This window comes from Ursus americanus, chromosome 14, assembly GCF_024610735.1.
Source record: "Ursus americanus isolate L20-20 chromosome 14, mUrsAme1.1.p, whole genome shotgun sequence".
NCBI lineage: Eukaryota > Metazoa > Chordata > Mammalia > Carnivora > Ursidae > Ursus > Ursus americanus.
In genome coordinates, this window is record NC_142140.1 from 43,757,881 (window position 1) to 43,775,327 (window position 17,447).

At 62.2% G+C, this 17,447-nt stretch overlaps 2 protein-coding genes across 2 annotated transcripts in view; both read left to right on the forward strand.

Annotated features, from left to right (window-relative positions):
- The window catches only part of ELL (elongation factor for RNA polymerase II), a 75,121-nt gene extending 64,184 nt beyond the window's left edge, over nt 1-10,937 (forward strand). Inside the window, exons 7-12 of the mRNA XM_045778392.2 lie at nt 1,175-1,271; nt 2,441-2,975; nt 6,175-6,241; nt 6,468-6,639; nt 7,843-7,887; nt 8,590-10,937. Coding sequence (XP_045634348.1) covers nt 1,175-1,271; nt 2,441-2,975; nt 6,175-6,241; nt 6,468-6,639; nt 7,843-7,887; nt 8,590-8,706 — 1,033 coding nt within the window. The 3' untranslated portion in view covers nt 8,707-10,937. The remainder of the gene's footprint in view (nt 1-1,174; nt 1,272-2,440; nt 2,976-6,174; nt 6,242-6,467; nt 6,640-7,842; nt 7,888-8,589) is intronic.
- Nucleotides 10,938-14,034: 3,097 nt separating this feature from the next.
- ISYNA1 (inositol-3-phosphate synthase 1) lies at nt 14,035-17,278 on the forward strand. Its single transcript, XM_045778646.2, has 11 exons — nt 14,035-14,124; nt 14,231-14,359; nt 14,507-14,668; nt 14,958-15,090; nt 15,191-15,384; nt 15,612-15,761; nt 15,845-16,060; nt 16,186-16,350; nt 16,437-16,550; nt 16,621-16,838; nt 16,976-17,278. The coding sequence occupies exons 2-11, from the start codon at nt 14,240-14,242 to the stop codon at nt 17,175-17,177; spliced, it is 1,674 nt and encodes a 557-aa protein (XP_045634602.1). The 5' UTR covers nt 14,035-14,124; nt 14,231-14,239; the 3' UTR covers nt 17,178-17,278.
- The last annotated feature ends 169 nt before the right edge of the window (nt 17,279-17,447 follow it).

The following is a 17,447-nucleotide window of genomic DNA, read 5'->3' on the forward strand; positions in this document are numbered from 1 at the left end:
CGCGGTCCCCATAGCCCCAGACCCTGGCAGGGCACCGCACAGGACACCGGGCTGGCTGCAGGGCTCCCATGAGACTCGCATCTCTGGGAATATGAGAGGGGATCAGAGAGGGGCCTCAAGCCAGGGTCACTAGTGGGGCCTCCATTTGCCCTTTGAGTGTCAGGCTGTCTCCTCCCTCATCCCCGGCTGCATCATCATGCTCAGGTACTTAGGCCGGTGGCTGCCCCTGTCATCCTTGAGGAGGTATTGTCATGTTGGCTCCCAAGAAGGTGGGTCTTGAATCCGGGAGGCCTTCCTGTCACGCGAGGGCATCTCAGTCCCCTTCAGCATTTTCTAAAGTTTCTGCAGTGGGGCGCCTGGGTGGCGCAGCGGTTAAGCGTCCACCTTCGGCTCAGGGCGTGATCGCGGCGTTATGGGATCGAGCCCCACATCAGGCTCCTCCGCTATGAGCCTGCTTCTTCCTCTCCCACTCCCCCTGCTTGTGTTCCCTCTCTTGCTGGCTGTCTCTATCTCTGTCGAATAAATAAATAAAATCTTTAAAAAAAATAAAATAAAGTTTCTGCAGTAAGCATTATTAGGATGAAGAATTTTTTTAAAAGAATTTTTATTTATTTATTTGACACAGAGAGAGAGAGCACAAGCAGGCAGAGTAGCAGCGAGAGTGAGAAGCAGGTTCCCCGCCGAGCAAGGTGCCTGATGCGGGGCTCGATCCCAGGACCCTGGGATCATGACCTGAGCCGAAGGCAGTTGCTTAACCAACTGAGCCACCCAGGCGCCCCAGAATGATTGTTTTTAAAAGGAGGGGCCCGTGCCCCGGTGTACCCGGCTCCCACAGGGACACAGCACAAAGCTTGTATACTCTGTCAGTTTTACTTGGGTCTCTGGGTGTCTACATGAGTGGCTGGTCCACTGACCCTTCTCTGGGCACACAGGACACCAAGGGGACAGTCCTCGGGCTGTGGATGAACCTGGGGTGGGCTGTGTTTGGGCAGCTGTGTGCCACGCCCTGAGGTACCCAGTGTACTTGACCCTGTTCTGGTTCATCGGGACAGTGGGGCCCAGTGCAGATCTCTGGGTGCAGGTGAGACAGTGTGGTGTCTGTGGGAAGGCAGGGGGGCCTGGGCGCGCCCCGCACGTTGTGCAGCCTTACCTCTACCCTGGCTCTCCTTCGTAGGAAGCTCTGCCAGCCACAGAGCGCAGTTGGCCTCCCTGGAGACTCTGCTGCCTCCAGTCCTCCCAGAGAACACGGAAGCTCAGCCTCACCCCCTCAGGTAGGAGCGGTGGGCGAGGATGTGACAACGCACAGAGGCCATGGCAGTGGCGAGGGAGGAGCGGCAGGATAAGGGCCAGTGGGCCAGGCCTGACCTCAGTGTTTGGGCAGCCCATGGGGCCCTTGGCTCAGAGCTGGGTGTTTTCTTCAGTGAGTGAGCAACTGCCTGGCTGTCCCCAGACTCCTGGGTCCCTGGTGCAGCTCCCTCGAATACTGGTGGGTGCCGTGGCTAAGGGAGGGCAGCCTCCCGGATTGCCCCAAGCCCCGTGCCCTGTGTGCAGCAGGCACGGTAGGTGCCCTTGCCCTCCAGGCTGTGTGAAGTTTCCGTAAAATCGAGTGTGCCGGCTGCAGGCACAGAGCCCCGTGAGTGGTGGCCACTGCTGATCTAGTCAGTAGTCAGGACGGGCAGTCAGGTGTCCCCAGCTGCACGCTCTGGCTCGTGAGTCCCTCGTCCCATGTCCCTTATTTACCCCCCTTCTCTCCTTTGCCCTGGAGGCTCCCAGCCCATGTCCAAGGCCCTGAATCCTCCTTGTGAAGAGGTCAGGTCTGTGCCTGCCCTGGCTCTGGGCCAAAGTAGAGGGCTGACAGCCTCCTTACTCTTTTGCCCCCCCGGTGGTGGGCCTGCCACCTACCATCTTACTCTCTAGCCATTTCCTAGGGTCTGGGCGATCTGTGGTCTGGCCTTGCCTCACATGCCTCAGCCTTCTCCCTTGTGAAGTGGGGGTGTGGCCTGCACCATGTCACAGGGAGTCCCTTGGGGATCCAAGTAGTCCTGGGTCTGGTGGGGGGTGGGGGGAGTCCCAGCTGGTGGGGCTGCCATGTGTCCTTCAGACTTGGTTCTGTCACCATCCCCATCACCTAGGGACGATACTGAATGCTGCAATGTTGCAGACCAGTCCCTGGAGGTGGCCCTTCTTGAGTGCTCAGCTGGGCAGTTCGGCGGATGCTGCCCTTCCTTGGCTCTGTCCTCAGGGTGGGCTGAGCCTAAGTTAGCAAGGGCCTGGCTCTTTTCTGGGTTCCCCCTTGTGGCCAGAGTGGGCCTTGCAGGCAGACACTGGATTTCCTAGGGCCTCATGAGCTCAAGGCCTGTTGTTCTCCAGCCACTTCTCAGGAGACACCAGTGGCTCCAGACACAGTCTCCCTTTTAAAATTGTTTCCCTCCCATTGCAGAAACGATCACAGCCTCCTGATTTCATCGACTCCCTGGTCAGCAAGAAAACCAGGATATCACATTTTACCCAGAGAGCTCAGCCTCCCATCAATGGGAAGCTGAGTGCACCCCATGGCCGTGAGGCCTTGCTGCCCACTCCGGGCCCACTAGCTGGCACAGACACCCACCTGCCCCCGCGATTGGAGCCCCCGCGGTTGGAGCCCCCGCGGTTGGAGCCGCCAAGGTTGGAGCCGCCAAGGTTGGAACCCCCAAGGGCCCATGACCCTCTGGCTGACGTCAGCAATGACCTGGGCCACGGTGGCCGGGACTGCGAGCACGGGGAAGTGGCCACCCCGGCCCCGACTACGTGCCTCAGCTTGCCCCTGCTGACGGACTGTGCCCAGCCCAGCAGGCCCCACGGTGGCTCATCACGCAGCAAATCCAAGAAGAAGTCCAAGAAGCACAAAGACAAGGAGAGAGCTGCTGAGGACAGACACCGGGCCCGATTGCCAGACCACATGCCCAGCCCCCTAGGAGCCCCACCAGACGCCCCGGGTACGTACCAGGAGGCAGGCCTGGGATGGGCGACGCTCCAGCCCACTCCCACCATTGCTCAGAGGGGCTCTACCACTCCATGAGCCCCCACACTGGCACGCCCTACACATTCAGCTTCTTTGCACCCTGTGTTCTTTTTTTTTTTTTTTTTTTTTAAGATTTTATTTGTTTGAAAGCGAGAGAATGAGTGAGAGAAGAGAGAGCAGGGGAAGGGGGAGAAGCAGACTCCCCTGCTGAGCAGGGAGCCTGATGCAGGGCTTGATCCCAGGACCTGGGGATCGTGACCTGAGCCAAAGGCAGACACTTAGCCAACTGAGCCACCCAGGCATCCCTGCACCCTGTGTGTTGTTGTTTAAGATGTTTTATTTATTTATGAGAGACAGCACGAGCAGGGGGAGAGGCAGAGAGAGAGGGAGAAGCAGACTCCCTGTTGAGCTGGGAGCCCCATGTAGGGCTCGATCCCAGGAACTGGAGATCATGACCTGTGCTGAAGGCAGAGGCTTAACGATCCGAGCCACCCAGGTGCCCCTGCACCTTGTGTTCTTACACAAGGTTGTGAATGCTTCAGTGGTCTCGGCCCTGGAGCCTTCTGCGGTCCTGCTGTGTGCCAGGCCAGTGCTGGGAGCACAGAACCTCTGAGCTGGGGCCCATGGGAGGGGACAGTGCACCTGGAGAGGAATTAGTTCCAGGCTCAGCTCTGTTGTAGGGAGGTCGCAGACACTGAAAGGGAGCAGGGTGGGGCTGGAGTTCAAGGAAGGCAGGAGGGTACAGGGCCTGGCTGGAGAGGGGCAGTGCCTGGACTGCCACAGGCCTCTGGTAAGCCTGCTGACTAGTGAACATTCCAGCCCATGGAGACTGGGTTTGGGAAGCTGTCCATAGAACAGCAGGCAGTAGGAGTCAGAAGGAGGTCACAGAGCAGGGGAGAAAGCCAGACGTTCAGAGATCTGGGATCATAGCAGCAGGATGAGAGGGGTGTGAGGCTGGCGGGGCTGTGTGCTGCTGAGCCAGAGAAACTTTGTTAGGCCCAGAGATACTGGGGCGGTGTGTGGACAGGTCAGACTTGGGGTGGGAGTAGGGGTCTTCACCCCCAGGGCCTGGGCCACCTGGAGTTCATAGCCCGGGGAGCCCAAGCTGGGCACCCTGTGTGGCTGCTGACCTCATCAGCATGGTGGCAGCCAAGACGCCGACCGGTCTGTGTAACTCGCTGCTGCTTTCAGCTTATTTCCGAGGAAGGATCCAAGCAGGAGGCATTCCTGGGGCAAGGGTAGAGCTGCTTTCGCCTTAAGGCTTTTTAATGAGTTGTTCAACTGCACTCCAGAAAGGCCTTTGCCAGCCCCTCCTCTGGTCGGAGGGCAGGTGTTGGCAGCTGCTGGGTGAGGCAAGGTTCCCTGGAGAACCTGCCCGGAGAGACGAACCCTGAGCAGGCCCAGCCACGCAGCACGTCCCATCCCAAATGGTGAAAGCAAGGCCCAGGGAAGGAGGACACATGGCGCTCACACAGCTTCAAATCCTGCCCAGGGCACGTTGGCCTGGGTAGCTTGTCCCCAGGTTAAGTGGGGAAAGTGAGATTTGGACTCAGGCAAACCAGGGAGTAGGTGGCCCAAGGGAAGAGATAAGGACAACTAAGGCACTAAATACTGCTTTATCCATCTTAATCTGCGTCTGGCCGGCGCCTCAAATGTAACAGTAATGGCTGAGCACGGAGGCCTCCCGGCCCGCTCCCGGGCTCCTTCGGGGACAGGGTGCTCTGCCTGTGCAGGCAGCCGCTCCAGCAGGAGCCGCCCACCTCCCTCTAACAATGGCATTGTTCTTTGTGCACCGTGCCCCTCCCTCAGACGCGCTGGAGAAAGTTCCAGGTCAGCACGTGAGGAAGCTTCCTTGCTTTCGTGACTCCTGTGGGAGGGACGGCGTCGATTAACCCACTCCTCTGTGTGGCACGGGCCGGCCCCGCCCCCCGCGATCACCTCTGCCCCAGACAGCAGCAGCCCCCCCGCCTGGCCGGCAGATGCTCTCCTTAGCCGGCCCTACGCTGGCGCCCCCTTGCACTCACAGCCCCAACTCATGCCCCTCAGGGTACCTGTCCCCCTGTGCCCTCTGGCCATCCTCGTGCCTGCTCCCCACTCTTGCTCGTCCGTGGACCCCTCCTCTTGCCTCCGCGTGCCTTCCTGGACAGGCTGGTGTGCAGGGGGCGGGGGAGCCTTCTCACCATGGGGCCCAGACCCGGGGGAGGAATAGGAGAAGCTAGTGGAAGGGGCAGATGAGAGCAGCAGTGGGGAGGGTTCGCTTTAGGCCCAGGCCCCGTGGTGGGAACCAGCTCAGCCGGGGCTGAACGATGGCCCAAGCACAGCGAGGGCTGCAGTAGGAGCAGGGCCTCTGAGGTTTGCCTCAGGCCAGAGCTCAAGGGTGTCTTAGGTGCCAGGAGAATCTGTCCCTGAGCCTTGGTTTCCCTATTTGTTCCCTCACCTGGTAAAGATCTCAGAAGGGCTAAATGAGGCCATGTTGACTGGGCCCACAAATGGCAGAACACTCTGGAAGGCATCTCATACAAAGCATGTGTGGTGGCGGCATGGAGTAAGCCGTCACATGTGTGGTCATTGGCCTGCAGCCCCGAGAAGTGGGAGACGTGTGCTCCGTCCGTTGGTGGGAGTCCTGTGGCACAGGGAGTCCCAGGTGCTTTCCTGTCCGAGGGACACACGGTGCATACTGAGGACACGCTGCATGGTGACAAAATCTCTTCTGTGCTGGGAAATAGGCTAGATTGTAGTTTTGGTCAACTGCCCACCAAGTGCCGTGGACAGTCCCGTGTCCTTCGGTTCCACTTAGTGGGTGGCCTGGGGTGCGGGCAGGAGCCAGGGCTTCCCCAGGTGGCCCTCTGTCTCTGTCCCGCCAGGCCAGAGGTGGGCAGGGGGGTTGCTGGTTCCCAGAGTAATGACCTTCTACGTGCAGTCCGCAGAGGCAGCAGGGTCTCTGGGTGGTCAGGCTCTGGCCAGGTTGCCCAGGCACTGGCCCTGTGATGAACTTGGCCTTGCAGCTGCTTGCTGAACACATGCACGCGGCACCCCGTGGGCTCTCTGCACGTCCTCCCTTGAGGCCCCCGAGGTGGTCCCTGCCCGGCCCTCACTCCCTCTGCCCATCCTGACTCCCCTTCTGCTATCCCTCCGTTCCTTCAGACAACAGACCTTTTGCTCTTTCTTTGTAGGTTTGAACGGGACCTGCAGCAGTTCAAGCGTCCCCACGTCGACCTCAGAGACACCTGACTACTTGCTGTGAGTACTTCCCTCGCTGGCCCCCGCTCTCTCCCCGCCCCGCACTCTCCCCTGCACTGCATGGATGGAGTGGGGGGGGATTCTCAGCCACACAACCTTCCTGCTGGAGCCAGGAAGTCACCTGCGACCTTGAGGCCTGGGTGGGGCCTGCCAGGCAGCCGTGGGGACTCCAGCCTCTCCCCTGTAGTGCCCTGAGCCCTGCCAGACCCTCTTTACATCTCCTCAGAAAATACGCCACCATTTCCTCCTCGGAGCAGCGCCAGAGCTACAAAAACGACTTTAACGCGGAGTATAGCGAGTACCGGGACCTGCACGCTCGCATCGAGCAGATCACACGGCGTTTCACGCAGCTGGACGCCCAGCTCCGGCAGCTGTCGCAGGGCTCCGAGGAGTATGAGGTAGAGCCCCGCCCATAGCTGCCCCCCCCCCCCCCGCCCCGCACCACGGCGCGAGTGTTCCCCGTCCCACCGCGGTGTGCTCTCCTCCCATGCTCTGCACCCGACCTGCGTGAGATGGGCCCTTTCTCGTGGGTGCAGCCAAACCCAAGGCTTCCAGCCCCACCCGTGGCCCCAGAGTCTGGCCGCTGCCCCTCCCAGGTGAGGAGGTCTACCAGTGTTTCTTCCTGGCAGGGCCTGGCAGGCCGTTGTCCCTGGCTGCTGGTGTGGGCGTCCCTGGGGCTCTGCCATGGGAGTCCACAGGCTCTCGGGCCCAGCTCGGCCTTCTGTACAGTGGGGACACTGGAGACTGACTCCACAGGTGGGAGATGACCCATTGGGGCAGGAGTCGTGTTCAGAGCCACTGAAACAGCCAGGCCCTATAGAGTTGGGTCACATGGGTCCCTCTGCAAGAGTGCCTGGGGTCCTCCCTGCAGCTCACAGCCCATCCATGCTGTCAGAGCCACAGGGATGGGGCTGAAGAGTCCCTGCGGCCCCCTCACCCTCTGATCAAAGGCACTCCCTAAGCCGGCCCATGTTGGGAGCTCACTGCTGGGGGTGGGGGGAGCTCCACCCTTGGTCACCAGCCTCCCCTCATACCACCTTTCAGAGCAAGTCTGATTAATTGGGGTGTTGGGGTCTGTCTCCTCTTGGGGGGGCCACTTCGGTTTCCAGAAGAAACAGCCCATAATCAGAGAAGCAATGAGGGTTCTGAGGGTCTGGGACAGAGGAATCCCATGGTCTTACTCTTCTCCCTCCTGCAGCCCCCGCATGAGCATTCCCCAATATCCCCCTGTATCCCCAGGTGTGGGGAGGGGGGGTTCTGCGCTTGACCTTGAACAGTGGACGGGCCAGCTGGGTGTGAGGGGAAGGAGGCCGCCCAGCGTGCTCTTTGCCCTCTCCCTCCTACTGTGCTGGCCATTGTGTTTGTTGCTGAGGCCGGGCCCCTGCCCCTCACTCCCCTGGCCTGGCATCCTCCCCCACCTCCCCTTGCTCACCCCCCCCCCCCAGCCTGCTTCTCTTTACTTTGGTCAGCTTCTCTTGAGGCTATTGTCTCAAGGCTGGCGGTGACTCTGCAGGTCACAGGTTATCGGGGAGAAGGGATCACTCAGTGGGGGTCTCTGCAGGCAAAGGCATTGTTCGCTTTCTCTTTTGTTTTTCCTCCAGACTACTCGGGGGCAGATCTTGCAAGAATATCGAAAAATCAAAAAGGTAAGTCTCCACCCCTTGTGGGGGGTGGGGTGGGGTCACACGAAGCTGTCTCCTGAAGGTGAGCTGCCCTAGAGAAGGGCCTTGGCGGGGCTGGGGTCTCAGGTCCTCAAAGCAGCTCCTGCCCCCTCCCCCCCAGTTACAGCAAGAAGCTCAGCCCATCCCTCCCTTGGCAGCAAAGCACCCTTGGGCACTCCCACTCGAGTGACTGCAGCCCCCAGGCTCTTGCCAGCTCCCTCCAAGGTCAAGGGAGGAGCTCAAGTTCCCCACCCCCAGATGTGCCACTAGAAGGAATGTCTCCTCAGGGCTCTATCAGTTCTCGCTCCGAAGGCCACTAGCTGTGGGTTCACCACGTGTGTGCCCCTGTGCGCCAGGGCATTTCTGTGCCAGCCAGGCCCCCGCCCAGGAAGGAGGCTTCATGACAATCCTGCCTCTGGCCACCCTCATCCTGGCAGTGACCCTCTTTCCCAGGATGGGGCTTGGGGAGGGATACCCGCCCAGGGCTCTGGCCTAAGGTAGAGCAAGGGTCCTTGTCATTGTGTGGTGGGCACTGGCCTCCAGGCAGGGGGAGTGGGAGCCCAAGGTGGCCCGTAGGCTGGCACTAGGCTGGCACGCGCCCCACGAGGCAGTGCTTGTCCTCGCCCCCCGCGCTCTGGGACGCCGGGCGGGCTGGAGGACGCGGCTCAGGCCTGCGCTCTCTTACAGACCAACACCAACTACAGCCAGGAGAAGCACCGCTGCGAGTACCTGCACAGCAAGCTGGCCCACATCAAGAGGCTCATCGCCGAGTACGACCAGCGGCAGCTGCAGGCCTGGCCCTAGCCTGAGGCCGCGGGGCAGGAGGTCCTGCTTGGCCCGCTAGGCCAGCTCCCCTTGCCGGGCTGACCCTTCTGGATGGCGGGGGAGCTGGGGCGGGGGCGGGGGGGGGAGCTACAGAACGGAAAAAGAGATTTATTTAAAAAAATAAATACGAGGAAGACCACGTTCATCTGAGCCAGCAACGCCGGCTTTCAGGGGAGCCCCGCAGACCTGGTGCCCGCAGCTCACAGATTCAGGTGGGGGGGCCGGCGTCTCATCCCACTCCCTCGGCCCCCCCACGTCTGAGGAGCCCCCACCCGGGATGGGCTCTTCAGGAAGCCCACCTCCTCTCCGGCCCGCAGCCCGAGGGGCTTCAGTGCCCCCTCACGGAAAGACTCCAGGGCCAGCCTGCCTGCCTTTTCTAGTTTTCTACAGAGACAGCCACTTTTAGCTACTGCTTCTGAGACTCCGTCTATTTTTGTATGAGAGAGAAAGCATCTTTTCTAAACCTGTGCCCCCCTCCCTGGACACCAGGGTCCGGATGCCACCCTGTGTCCTTCCTGCAGTATTCAGATGCCGGCGGCAAGTTCAGTTGTTCCTGAGGGCTGAGGAGAGAACCGAGGAGGGGGTGGCGGGTGGGGGGTGGGGAGGTGCAGCCGGCTCGCCTCCCGGGCTGGGGTCTGGCTGTGCTCCTGCCGCTAGCCCTCCCTCTGGTCTCCAGCCTCTCCCCGCCTAGGCAAGGACGGGGTCTCTGCCCGAAGGGGGTGGAGGCCCGCCCAGGTCTATTTCGAGAACTCCAGCTGGCCTCCGAGCAGCAGCTGCCAAGCTGCGGGAGCAGAGCAGCTCTCAGCCCACCAGACCTGCCCTGCTATTTCAGGCCCTCAGCTGTAGGGGGTCACTGGGGGTTTTCTGTGCTACGAGCTCGCACTGCAACAACAGTGTCAAATTTTATTTTATTATGTTCTCGATTTCCCCTTTGCTGCTGCTTTTCTTTTCACGCCGAGACCGTGTGGTCTCCATGCTGTTGACCTCACTCCATCCCTCAGTTTGCTTGTGGGTCTTGGGGTCATCTTAGCAGAGCCACCGCAGGGTTTGCACTCAGGGAGGGGCTGGGGGTCGATGGGGTCAGGGGACCCCCCGAGAGCGAGCTCAGAAAACGTGCCCTCTCCGCCCACTCTGGGGGCAGGGGATCCATGGACACCATAATTGCTGCTTAGTAGCTGTGCCTAGTCTAGTGTCCCCCAAAGTGTCGGGGGACCACGCGCACGCATGTGTGCGTGTGTGTGCGCGCATGTGCATGCGTGTATGTGTGTATGTGTGTGTGAGGGGCCCCGCCGGGGTGCAGTGGGGCCTGAGGCGTGTGTTCACATTCAGGGCCACATTCAGCGAAGCCACCCAGGACTGGGGAAGGCAGAGGGAGTGGCTGCAACCTGGAGCCTGGGGCTCGCCAGCGGGGGGAGGTGGGGGGCTGCTGCCGCCAACACTAGCGAGGCAGGGAGAGCAGAAATGCTCAGTAGACGTGTCTATTTTTCTAAGCCACGGGGATGTCTCCTAATGGCTTCCCAAAGAGCAGGCACCTGCAGTCCGCCCCCCCCCCCCCCCCGCTCCTTCCTTGGGACCCCTGGGATGCCCGGAGCACCGAGGGAGCTGATCCTTCATGTTTCAATAGCTGTTGTTTTGTTTTTTCATTTGGGATGGAGTGGGGGGAGGGCCGAGCGGACCCCAGGGATCCCCGAGTTCTGCAGACAGCTGAGTCGTGTGCGCGGACTACTCGGCCGGACATGCAGACTCGGCTGAAGGATTGTTTAAGGAGGCCACAGTTGGAGGGCTGACCCGGCCCTCCGCCCTGGGAACCAGTTCAAGGGACTCCAAGTTGAATTTCCTTTTTGTTGTTGGCTTTTTGTTGTTTTGTTGTTGTTGTTGTTTTTCTCCTTTTAAGGAATTATGAAGCTAAGAAAAGTTTTGTGCTTTGGGGGTTGATGGACAAAAGTTCTAGCTGATTAAATATGGTCTAACTTATTGATACTGTGTTCCCCCCCCCCTTAATATTGTACTGTGGAGAAAAACTATTTTGAGCCATGGAGTTGGTGTTTACAAGAACTTTTCACTTTTGCCAAAATGTTACTATTGAAAGGCATCCGCGTCTTCAGTTTCCTAATATTTTCTTAAAAGATCTAGTGTCCTTTTTGTACACTAAACCAGGTGAATGCTGATTTTTTCAACCTACAATAAATTTCACTGAACCGAACCTAGAAGCCCCAAGTGCCTGGGAGCATTTTTGTCTGTCACAGCCGGGGCCTCTTGGCTCCCTTGTGGGGGTGGGCTGGGGTCAGGAGGGTACCGAGCCCTGGAGCACCATGGCGATGAGCAGGTGTGTGGCCGGGGTGGGGGCGCAGGGAGGCCGGCAGGTGGAGGCTGACTGGCCGAGGCGATGGGCACTGCTGGTGCGAGGCATGAGGTCAGACCGCCTGGTCGTAGGTAAGAAAGGATGAAGCCTCGGGATACGGGGGCAGTGGGGAGCCACAGTGGGTATATGAGAAGGGCTGTGTCCCCCAGTGTCGACGACAGGGTAGACCAGGTCCAGCCGGGGCCTTCCGAAGTGCCACAGCCCCCAGGAGTAGTAGGGACACATGGGGCCAGGGGAGTGCCCTTCCCTGGGGAAATGAGCTGTGGCTGGGGAAAACGGCAGTGATGGCACTGTTCTGTTGTTTCTCCCCGCCAGGCTGGCTCACTGGGGCTGCCCCTGTGCCCATGATGGGGATGGGGATGCCGAGGCCCAGTGGAATCCCCCAGGCCCAGGATGCCGGTAGCAATGGCTGTCCTTGCCCCATGCTCCAGGTGAGGAGAGGAAGGCGGGGGTCAGGGTCCTCCTCTTGAAGGACAGGGTGTGGGTGGGTATTTATTTTAGAAAGGAAAAACAGACAAAGAATAAGCCTGGGATGAAAGGGGTCCAGGGGTCAGGGGCTCTGGGCCTTAACCTCCTGGACAGCCCCTCTGGCCCCAGCCTTGGCCTGAGTTCTAAGGTGGCCCGGGAATCCAAGGGGCACAGGAGGCAAGGTCGGGCGGGCCCTGTGGGGCAGAGCATACCCTGCTCCCCCTTTTAGGGGATAACCTCTCTGTCCCGACAGTACAGGGTCCAGGGCCAATGTCTGCTTCCTTGAACCCTGTCATGCCTCAGCTTGGCCCTGCCCACGTGCTCCCATAGGCCCTTCTCCGACTCCCCTGCAGCCCCTCCCACTGCCCAGAGGCACTGTGGCCATCAGGCCCTGAGTGCACCATAGCTGCAGGGGGTCCCATCAGGATCCTTCCTGAGCCAAGGATGCCACAAATCCAGCCCCCCAGGGGCCCCAGAAAGGTCTTCCCGACCTCACAACCTGTAGCGTGGCAGAGGGGCTTGGGGCCGCCCACTCACCCCTGCCTGCCACTTGCTGGCCAAGGTCCCTGGTTCCCATCTCACCAGCACTCTGATCCCATAGCCCCTCCTGTGTGCCGAGCTCCGCTTGGGCACTGGCACTTAGTGACGGAGACAGCCCTGCCCCTGCCCTCAGGAGCCTGCGTTATAGTGGGGACAGGGGTCCCCAGTTGCTCCAAGGCAACACAGTCTCCCCCCTCCCCTCACCCAGGCAGTCCCTGCGATCACTGTCCGGTGCCCGACGGACTGCTCTGCCCTTTCTCTCCTCCTGGCACCTCCCACAGGCTGCCCAGTGCACGCTAGGGCTCCCCAGGCCTGGGCGTCGGCACGTTCCCGGGTCAGCTGGCACTTGGCGGCGCACGCTCCCTCCCTCTGGCACCAACTGTATTTCCGTTCTTGGGGCTGGCATCAGATCCCACAGGTTAAGGGCTCAGTCCCACGAGACCGCCCACCACTCCAGACACCTGCCCCAAGTCTCTGGCCACCCATACTCTGAGCAACTGGATATAAACCAGGGCTTCCCACGGCTCCTTCTTAGGTTTGCTAGAATGGCTCACAGAGCTCAGGAAAACACTGCCAACAGCCACATGGAGGGAGATGCTGAAGGCAGGGTGTGGAGAACGGCGCCGGGCGCCCATGCCCTTCTCCAGATGTGCCCCCTCCCACACGCCATGTGCGGTTTCGGGGTGTTTATGGAGGTTCCGTTAGCAGGTATGATGAAATCACCAGCCTTTGGCGACTGAACTCCATCTCCAGCCAGAAACCAGGAACAAAACCCTAGTATTTATTAAGTATTCCCTGTCCCCAGCCTTGCGGGTCTGCACTGGTCCCCAGACTGCTCCCCCCGCCCACCGGCCTCCTTTTCATCTGCCAGTGCACCCTCTCCCCCAGGTTTTTGCTAGGGCAGTTCTTCATCTCTCCTGATAACGGATGTCTTCAAGTCTCAAGACTCTTCCAGCGACCACCTCCTCCCAGCAACCTGCCCGGTCAGACCCTACTTCTGAGTTGGCTCGGGCTAGGGGTGCCCCAGTCTCCTTCCGGCTCCCCCACACTGGAGTCCCTTGAGGACAAAGCCTGGAACCGGAGCCTTGGAGCCCCCAACCTCCAAGGCCAGGCCCTGACCATGTTTCCTGCGAGCGTTCCCAACTATCCACCTTTTGGGTCAGCTCCAGTGGTGGAAACTTTCCAGCCGGAGGAGGCCGCTTGTTTTGGAAAGTTCCTGGGGGAGCCGCCCCCGCCCGCCCGCCGGGTTCCCACGCTCCCTTATCACTGGGTGCTAGGGGGGCGCAGTGCTGTGCCTGCCTAGCTCCTCCCCAGCTGACCTCCTTGGCCCTGCCCCCTCCCTTCCCCTCCTCTCCCCACCGAACACTGGCCCCCTTCAGCCAGGCCCTGCCAAGCCCTCCTGCTACAGGTAGGGAAACCCAGGCCTCGCAGCGCCGCCTACACACTCCGTGTGAGCCCTGTCAGGCGTGCCTGGTGGGGTAGTCCCGCTCAGGAAGGGGGAGCAGAGGCGGCCGCGGCTGGAGGAGGGCCTGGCTGTGGAGTCTGAGCCCCGGCTCAGTCTTTGGCTCCAGTTTGCGCTGCAGTGTCTCGGACCCAGGTGCCCAGCCCTCCTGCCCAGCTCCACCTCCTGCCTGGTGGCTGGGCCTGGCGCTCTCTTGCAGCCTTAATGCCCTCTTTTTGTAAAATGAGGAAAAGTGGCCGCGCGCCCTAACCGGCTGCGGTGAGAATGGAATCCACGCGCCCGGTGCGCGGGCGGGGGTCTGTGGCCCACGTGGATATCCCGCCGCCCCCGGTGGGGCGGGAACCCAAGGGCAGCGATGGCTCGGGCCTACGGGGCCTTGAACCCGAGTCCTCCTAGTCCTCCCTGTCCGAGGCCGGAGCGCCCCTCCTCCCCGCGCGCCCCTCCTCCCTGGCGCGGGTGGGGTGAGGGGCGGGGCGGGGCGGGGGCGGGGCCGCGGCTCTTTTCTCTGGAGTTCGCGCGCCCCGAGCCCTCGCCGTCTGCCACTGTCCGAGTTGAATCCGCGCCGGTGAGTGCGGCCCCGGGGCGTGGTGCGGGCTCCCTGGGGACCGCTGTCGGCTCGGTCCGCCGGCTCTCGTGTCCCCGCTGACCTCCTGTCCACCCCGCGCCCCTAGCTCTCCGCGATGGAGGCCACAGCCGATTTCGTGGTCGAGAGCCCCGACGTGGCCTACGGCCCCGACGCCATCGAGGCTCAGTACGAGTACCGGACAACGTGCGTCAGCCGCGAGGGCAGTGTCCTCAAGGTAGGCAAGGGACCCGAGGTGGGGGGTGGGAATGGGGGAACCAGGGAGCTGGGAGGGGACGGGAATTACCCAACGTCGAAGACTCTGTCCCTGTAGTGAGGGAGGAAGGGCCTGTGGCCTCAGGCTCACTGCACCGCCCGCCCCCAGGTATACCCCACGTCCACGCGCTTCACCTTTCGGACCGCCCGGCAGGTGCCCCGGCTTGGGGTCATGCTCGTCGGCTGGGGCGGGAACAACGGCTCCACGCTCACCGCTGCCGTGCTGGCCAACCGACTGCGCCTGTCCTGGCCCACGCGCACCGGCCGCAAGGTGGGGGGTCGGGTGGGGCTCGGCCGGAGTCCCTGCCGGAGGGGGAAGGGCCTTTAGGGGGCGGAGCTCTACGAAGGAGGAGACCCTCCCGGAACGGAGCTTAAGGTGCCGGCGGGCTCCCGGGGGTGGGGGGAACCTCCAAAGCGGGGAGCGGCTTCTGCCCTGGCTTGGAGCGCTGAGCGGAGGCGCCCAGAAGGAAGGCGGAGCTTGAGGGTGCCGGGCGGGGCCCTGGCCGGCTAGTGGCTCTCGCCACGCCCCACCTCACTCCGCCCCGCCTGCCGCCCCCCAGGAGGCCAACTACTACGGCTCGCTGACGCAGGCGGGCACCGTTAGCCTGGGCTTGGACGCCGAGGGCCAGGAGGTGTTCGTGCCTTTCAGCGCACTGCTGCCCATGGTGGCACCCGACGACCTCGTGTTCGACGGTGGGCGGGGCCCTAGGCAGGGGGCTGGGGCGGGCGGCGGGGCCTGGAGGGGCCCACGTTCTGGGTTGGGCGGAGCTTGAGGGTGTCCCCCCCGCCCCAGGCTGGGACATATCTTCGCTGAACCTGGCTGAGGCGATGCGGCGCGCGCAGGTACTGGATTGGGGGCTGCAGGAGCAACTGTGGCCGCACTTGGAGGCCCTGCGCCCGCGGCCCTCTGTCTACATCCCCGAGTTCATCGCAGCTAACCAGAGTGCGCGCGCTGACAACCTCATACTGGGCACTCGCGCACAGCAGGTGCGGCCCCGCCCAAAGCCCTGTATCCCTTGCCACTTGTTGCTCTTGCCTTTTGCCCCTGAGTTATCACCCACCAACCCTACCATCCCCCGCCCCCCACGTTATTGGCCTTTTGTCTCCTCGTTCCCATCCTGAGCTTCCAGACCTCACTTTGCACTTGGGGAACCGAGTAGCCCAGACCTCCCCAGGTCGAGGGGCCTGTACAACCTCCTTCCCTCCCTGCCCAGCTGGAGCAGATCCGTAGGGACATCCGTGACTTCCGGTCCAGTGCTGGGCTAGACAAAGTCATCGTGCTGTGGACAGCGAACACGGAGCGCTTCTGCGAAGTGGTCCCAGGCCTCAATGACACCGCCGAGAACCTGCTGCGTACCATCCAGGTGCGTACGTCCAGGGTTGGAGAGAGGGGTCAGGACAAGCCCTCAAGGACCCGTCCGTGCTGATGGCCCGCCTACGTCCACAGCTGGGCCTGGAGGTGTCGCCCTCCACTCTCTTCGCTGTGGCCAGCATCTTGGAGGGCTGCGCCTTCCTCAATGGGTCCCCGCAGAACACGCTGGTGCCTGGGGCGCTCGAGCTGGCCCGGCAGCGACGCGTCTTCGTGGGTGGAGACGACTTCAAGTCCGGCCAGACCAAGGTCAAGTCCGTGCTCGTGGACTTCCTTATTGGCTCTGGCCTCAAGGTGTGTGGGCCTGGGGGGTGCACAGCTCAGGAGGGGGGGCCTGGACCCCAAGCACCAGACTTGTGCGCCGCGGGGCTTGTGCGCCGTGGGGCCTGCAGCTGCCGCGGGACCCCTTGCTCCCGCAGACCATGTCCATCGTGAGCTACAACCACCTGGGCAACAATGACGGGCAGAACCTGTCGGCGCCGCCACAGTTCCGCTCCAAGGAGGTGTCCAAGAGCAGCGTTGTGGACGACCTGGTGCAGGGCAACCCCGTGCTCTACGCGCCCGGGGAGGAGCCCGACCACTGTGTGCGTGGGCCAGGGGCCGCTGCGGGGGGGGGGGGGGGGGCTGGCGGAGGAGGGCGGGGACCCCGTGACCTCGTGCCGCCCCCCAGGTGGTCATCAAGTACGTGCCGTACGTGGGGGACAGCAAGCGGGCGCTGGACGAGTACACGTCGGAGCTGATGCTGGGCGGCACCAACACGCTGGTGCTGCACAACACGTGCGAGGTGCGGGGCCGCCGGGCGGGAGTGGGGCTGCCCGCCGGCCCGCCTGCCTTCTGACCCGCCGGCCCCGCAGGACTCCCTCCTGGCCGCGCCCATCATGCTGGACCTGGTGCTGCTGACCGAGCTGTGCCAGCGCGTGAGCTTCTGCACGGACGCCGACCCCGAGCCGCAGGGCTTCCACTCCGTGCTGTCGCTGCTCAGCTTCCTCTTCAAGGCGCCGCTGGTGCCGCCGGGCAGCCCGGTGGTCAATGCGCTCTTCCGCCAGCGCAGCTGCATCGAGAATATCCTCAGGTGTGCCCCGGCTTTGGGGTCCCCGTCCGAGGCCCTCATGTCCACTGGCCCGCTCGGCACCGGGACTCTAGGGATTGGAGGCTGTGGGGTCCCCAGCCTCGGGGTCTGGCCCCGCTCAGCCCCAGCCTTTCCCCCAGGGCCTGTGTGGGGCTCCCGCCACAGAACCACATGCTTCTGGAGCACAAGATGGAGCGCCCCGGCCTCAAGCGAGTGGGGCCTGTGGTCGTCACCTGCCCTGTGCCTTGCAAGAAAGGACCGGCGCCAACTGCCCCCAACGGCTGTACAGGGGATGCCAACGGGCACTCGCAGGCCGAGGCACCCCAGATGCCCACCACTTAAGGCCATGGCCATCCTTCTCCCCCAAAACTCTTGCCCCGGCTGCCCCTCAGGACCCAACCCTTCCAAGACCCCCGAAGACAATAAAGCCAGTGCCACCATCAGCCACAGCATCACCTGTGGGTTCTCAGCGCCTGCGACCTAACCCTAACCCCCCCCAACTCCAGCCCTATCGCCCGTTTTTCACGTGGTAGGCTCCTACCTACCCTTGAGAAACTGATGCCCCAGCTCTTGAAACTTCTAGGACCCTAGAAACCTCTGCCTAACCCCATG

What these genes read in the sequence shown, in the direction of transcription:
- ISYNA1 (XM_045778646.2), top strand. Translation starts at nt 14,240, where the DNA reads ATGGAGGCCACAGCCGATTTCGTGGTCGAGAGCCCCGACGTGGCCTAC. An exon ending in GCGAGGGCAGTGTCCTCAAG is followed by an intron (nt 14,360 to 14,506) that starts GTAGGCAAGGGA and finishes GCCCGCCCCCAG; the next exon opens with GTATACCCCACGTCCACGCG. An exon ending in TTATTGGCTCTGGCCTCAAG is followed by an intron (nt 16,061 to 16,185) that starts GTGTGTGGGCCT and finishes TTGCTCCCGCAG; the next exon opens with ACCATGTCCATCGTGAGCTA.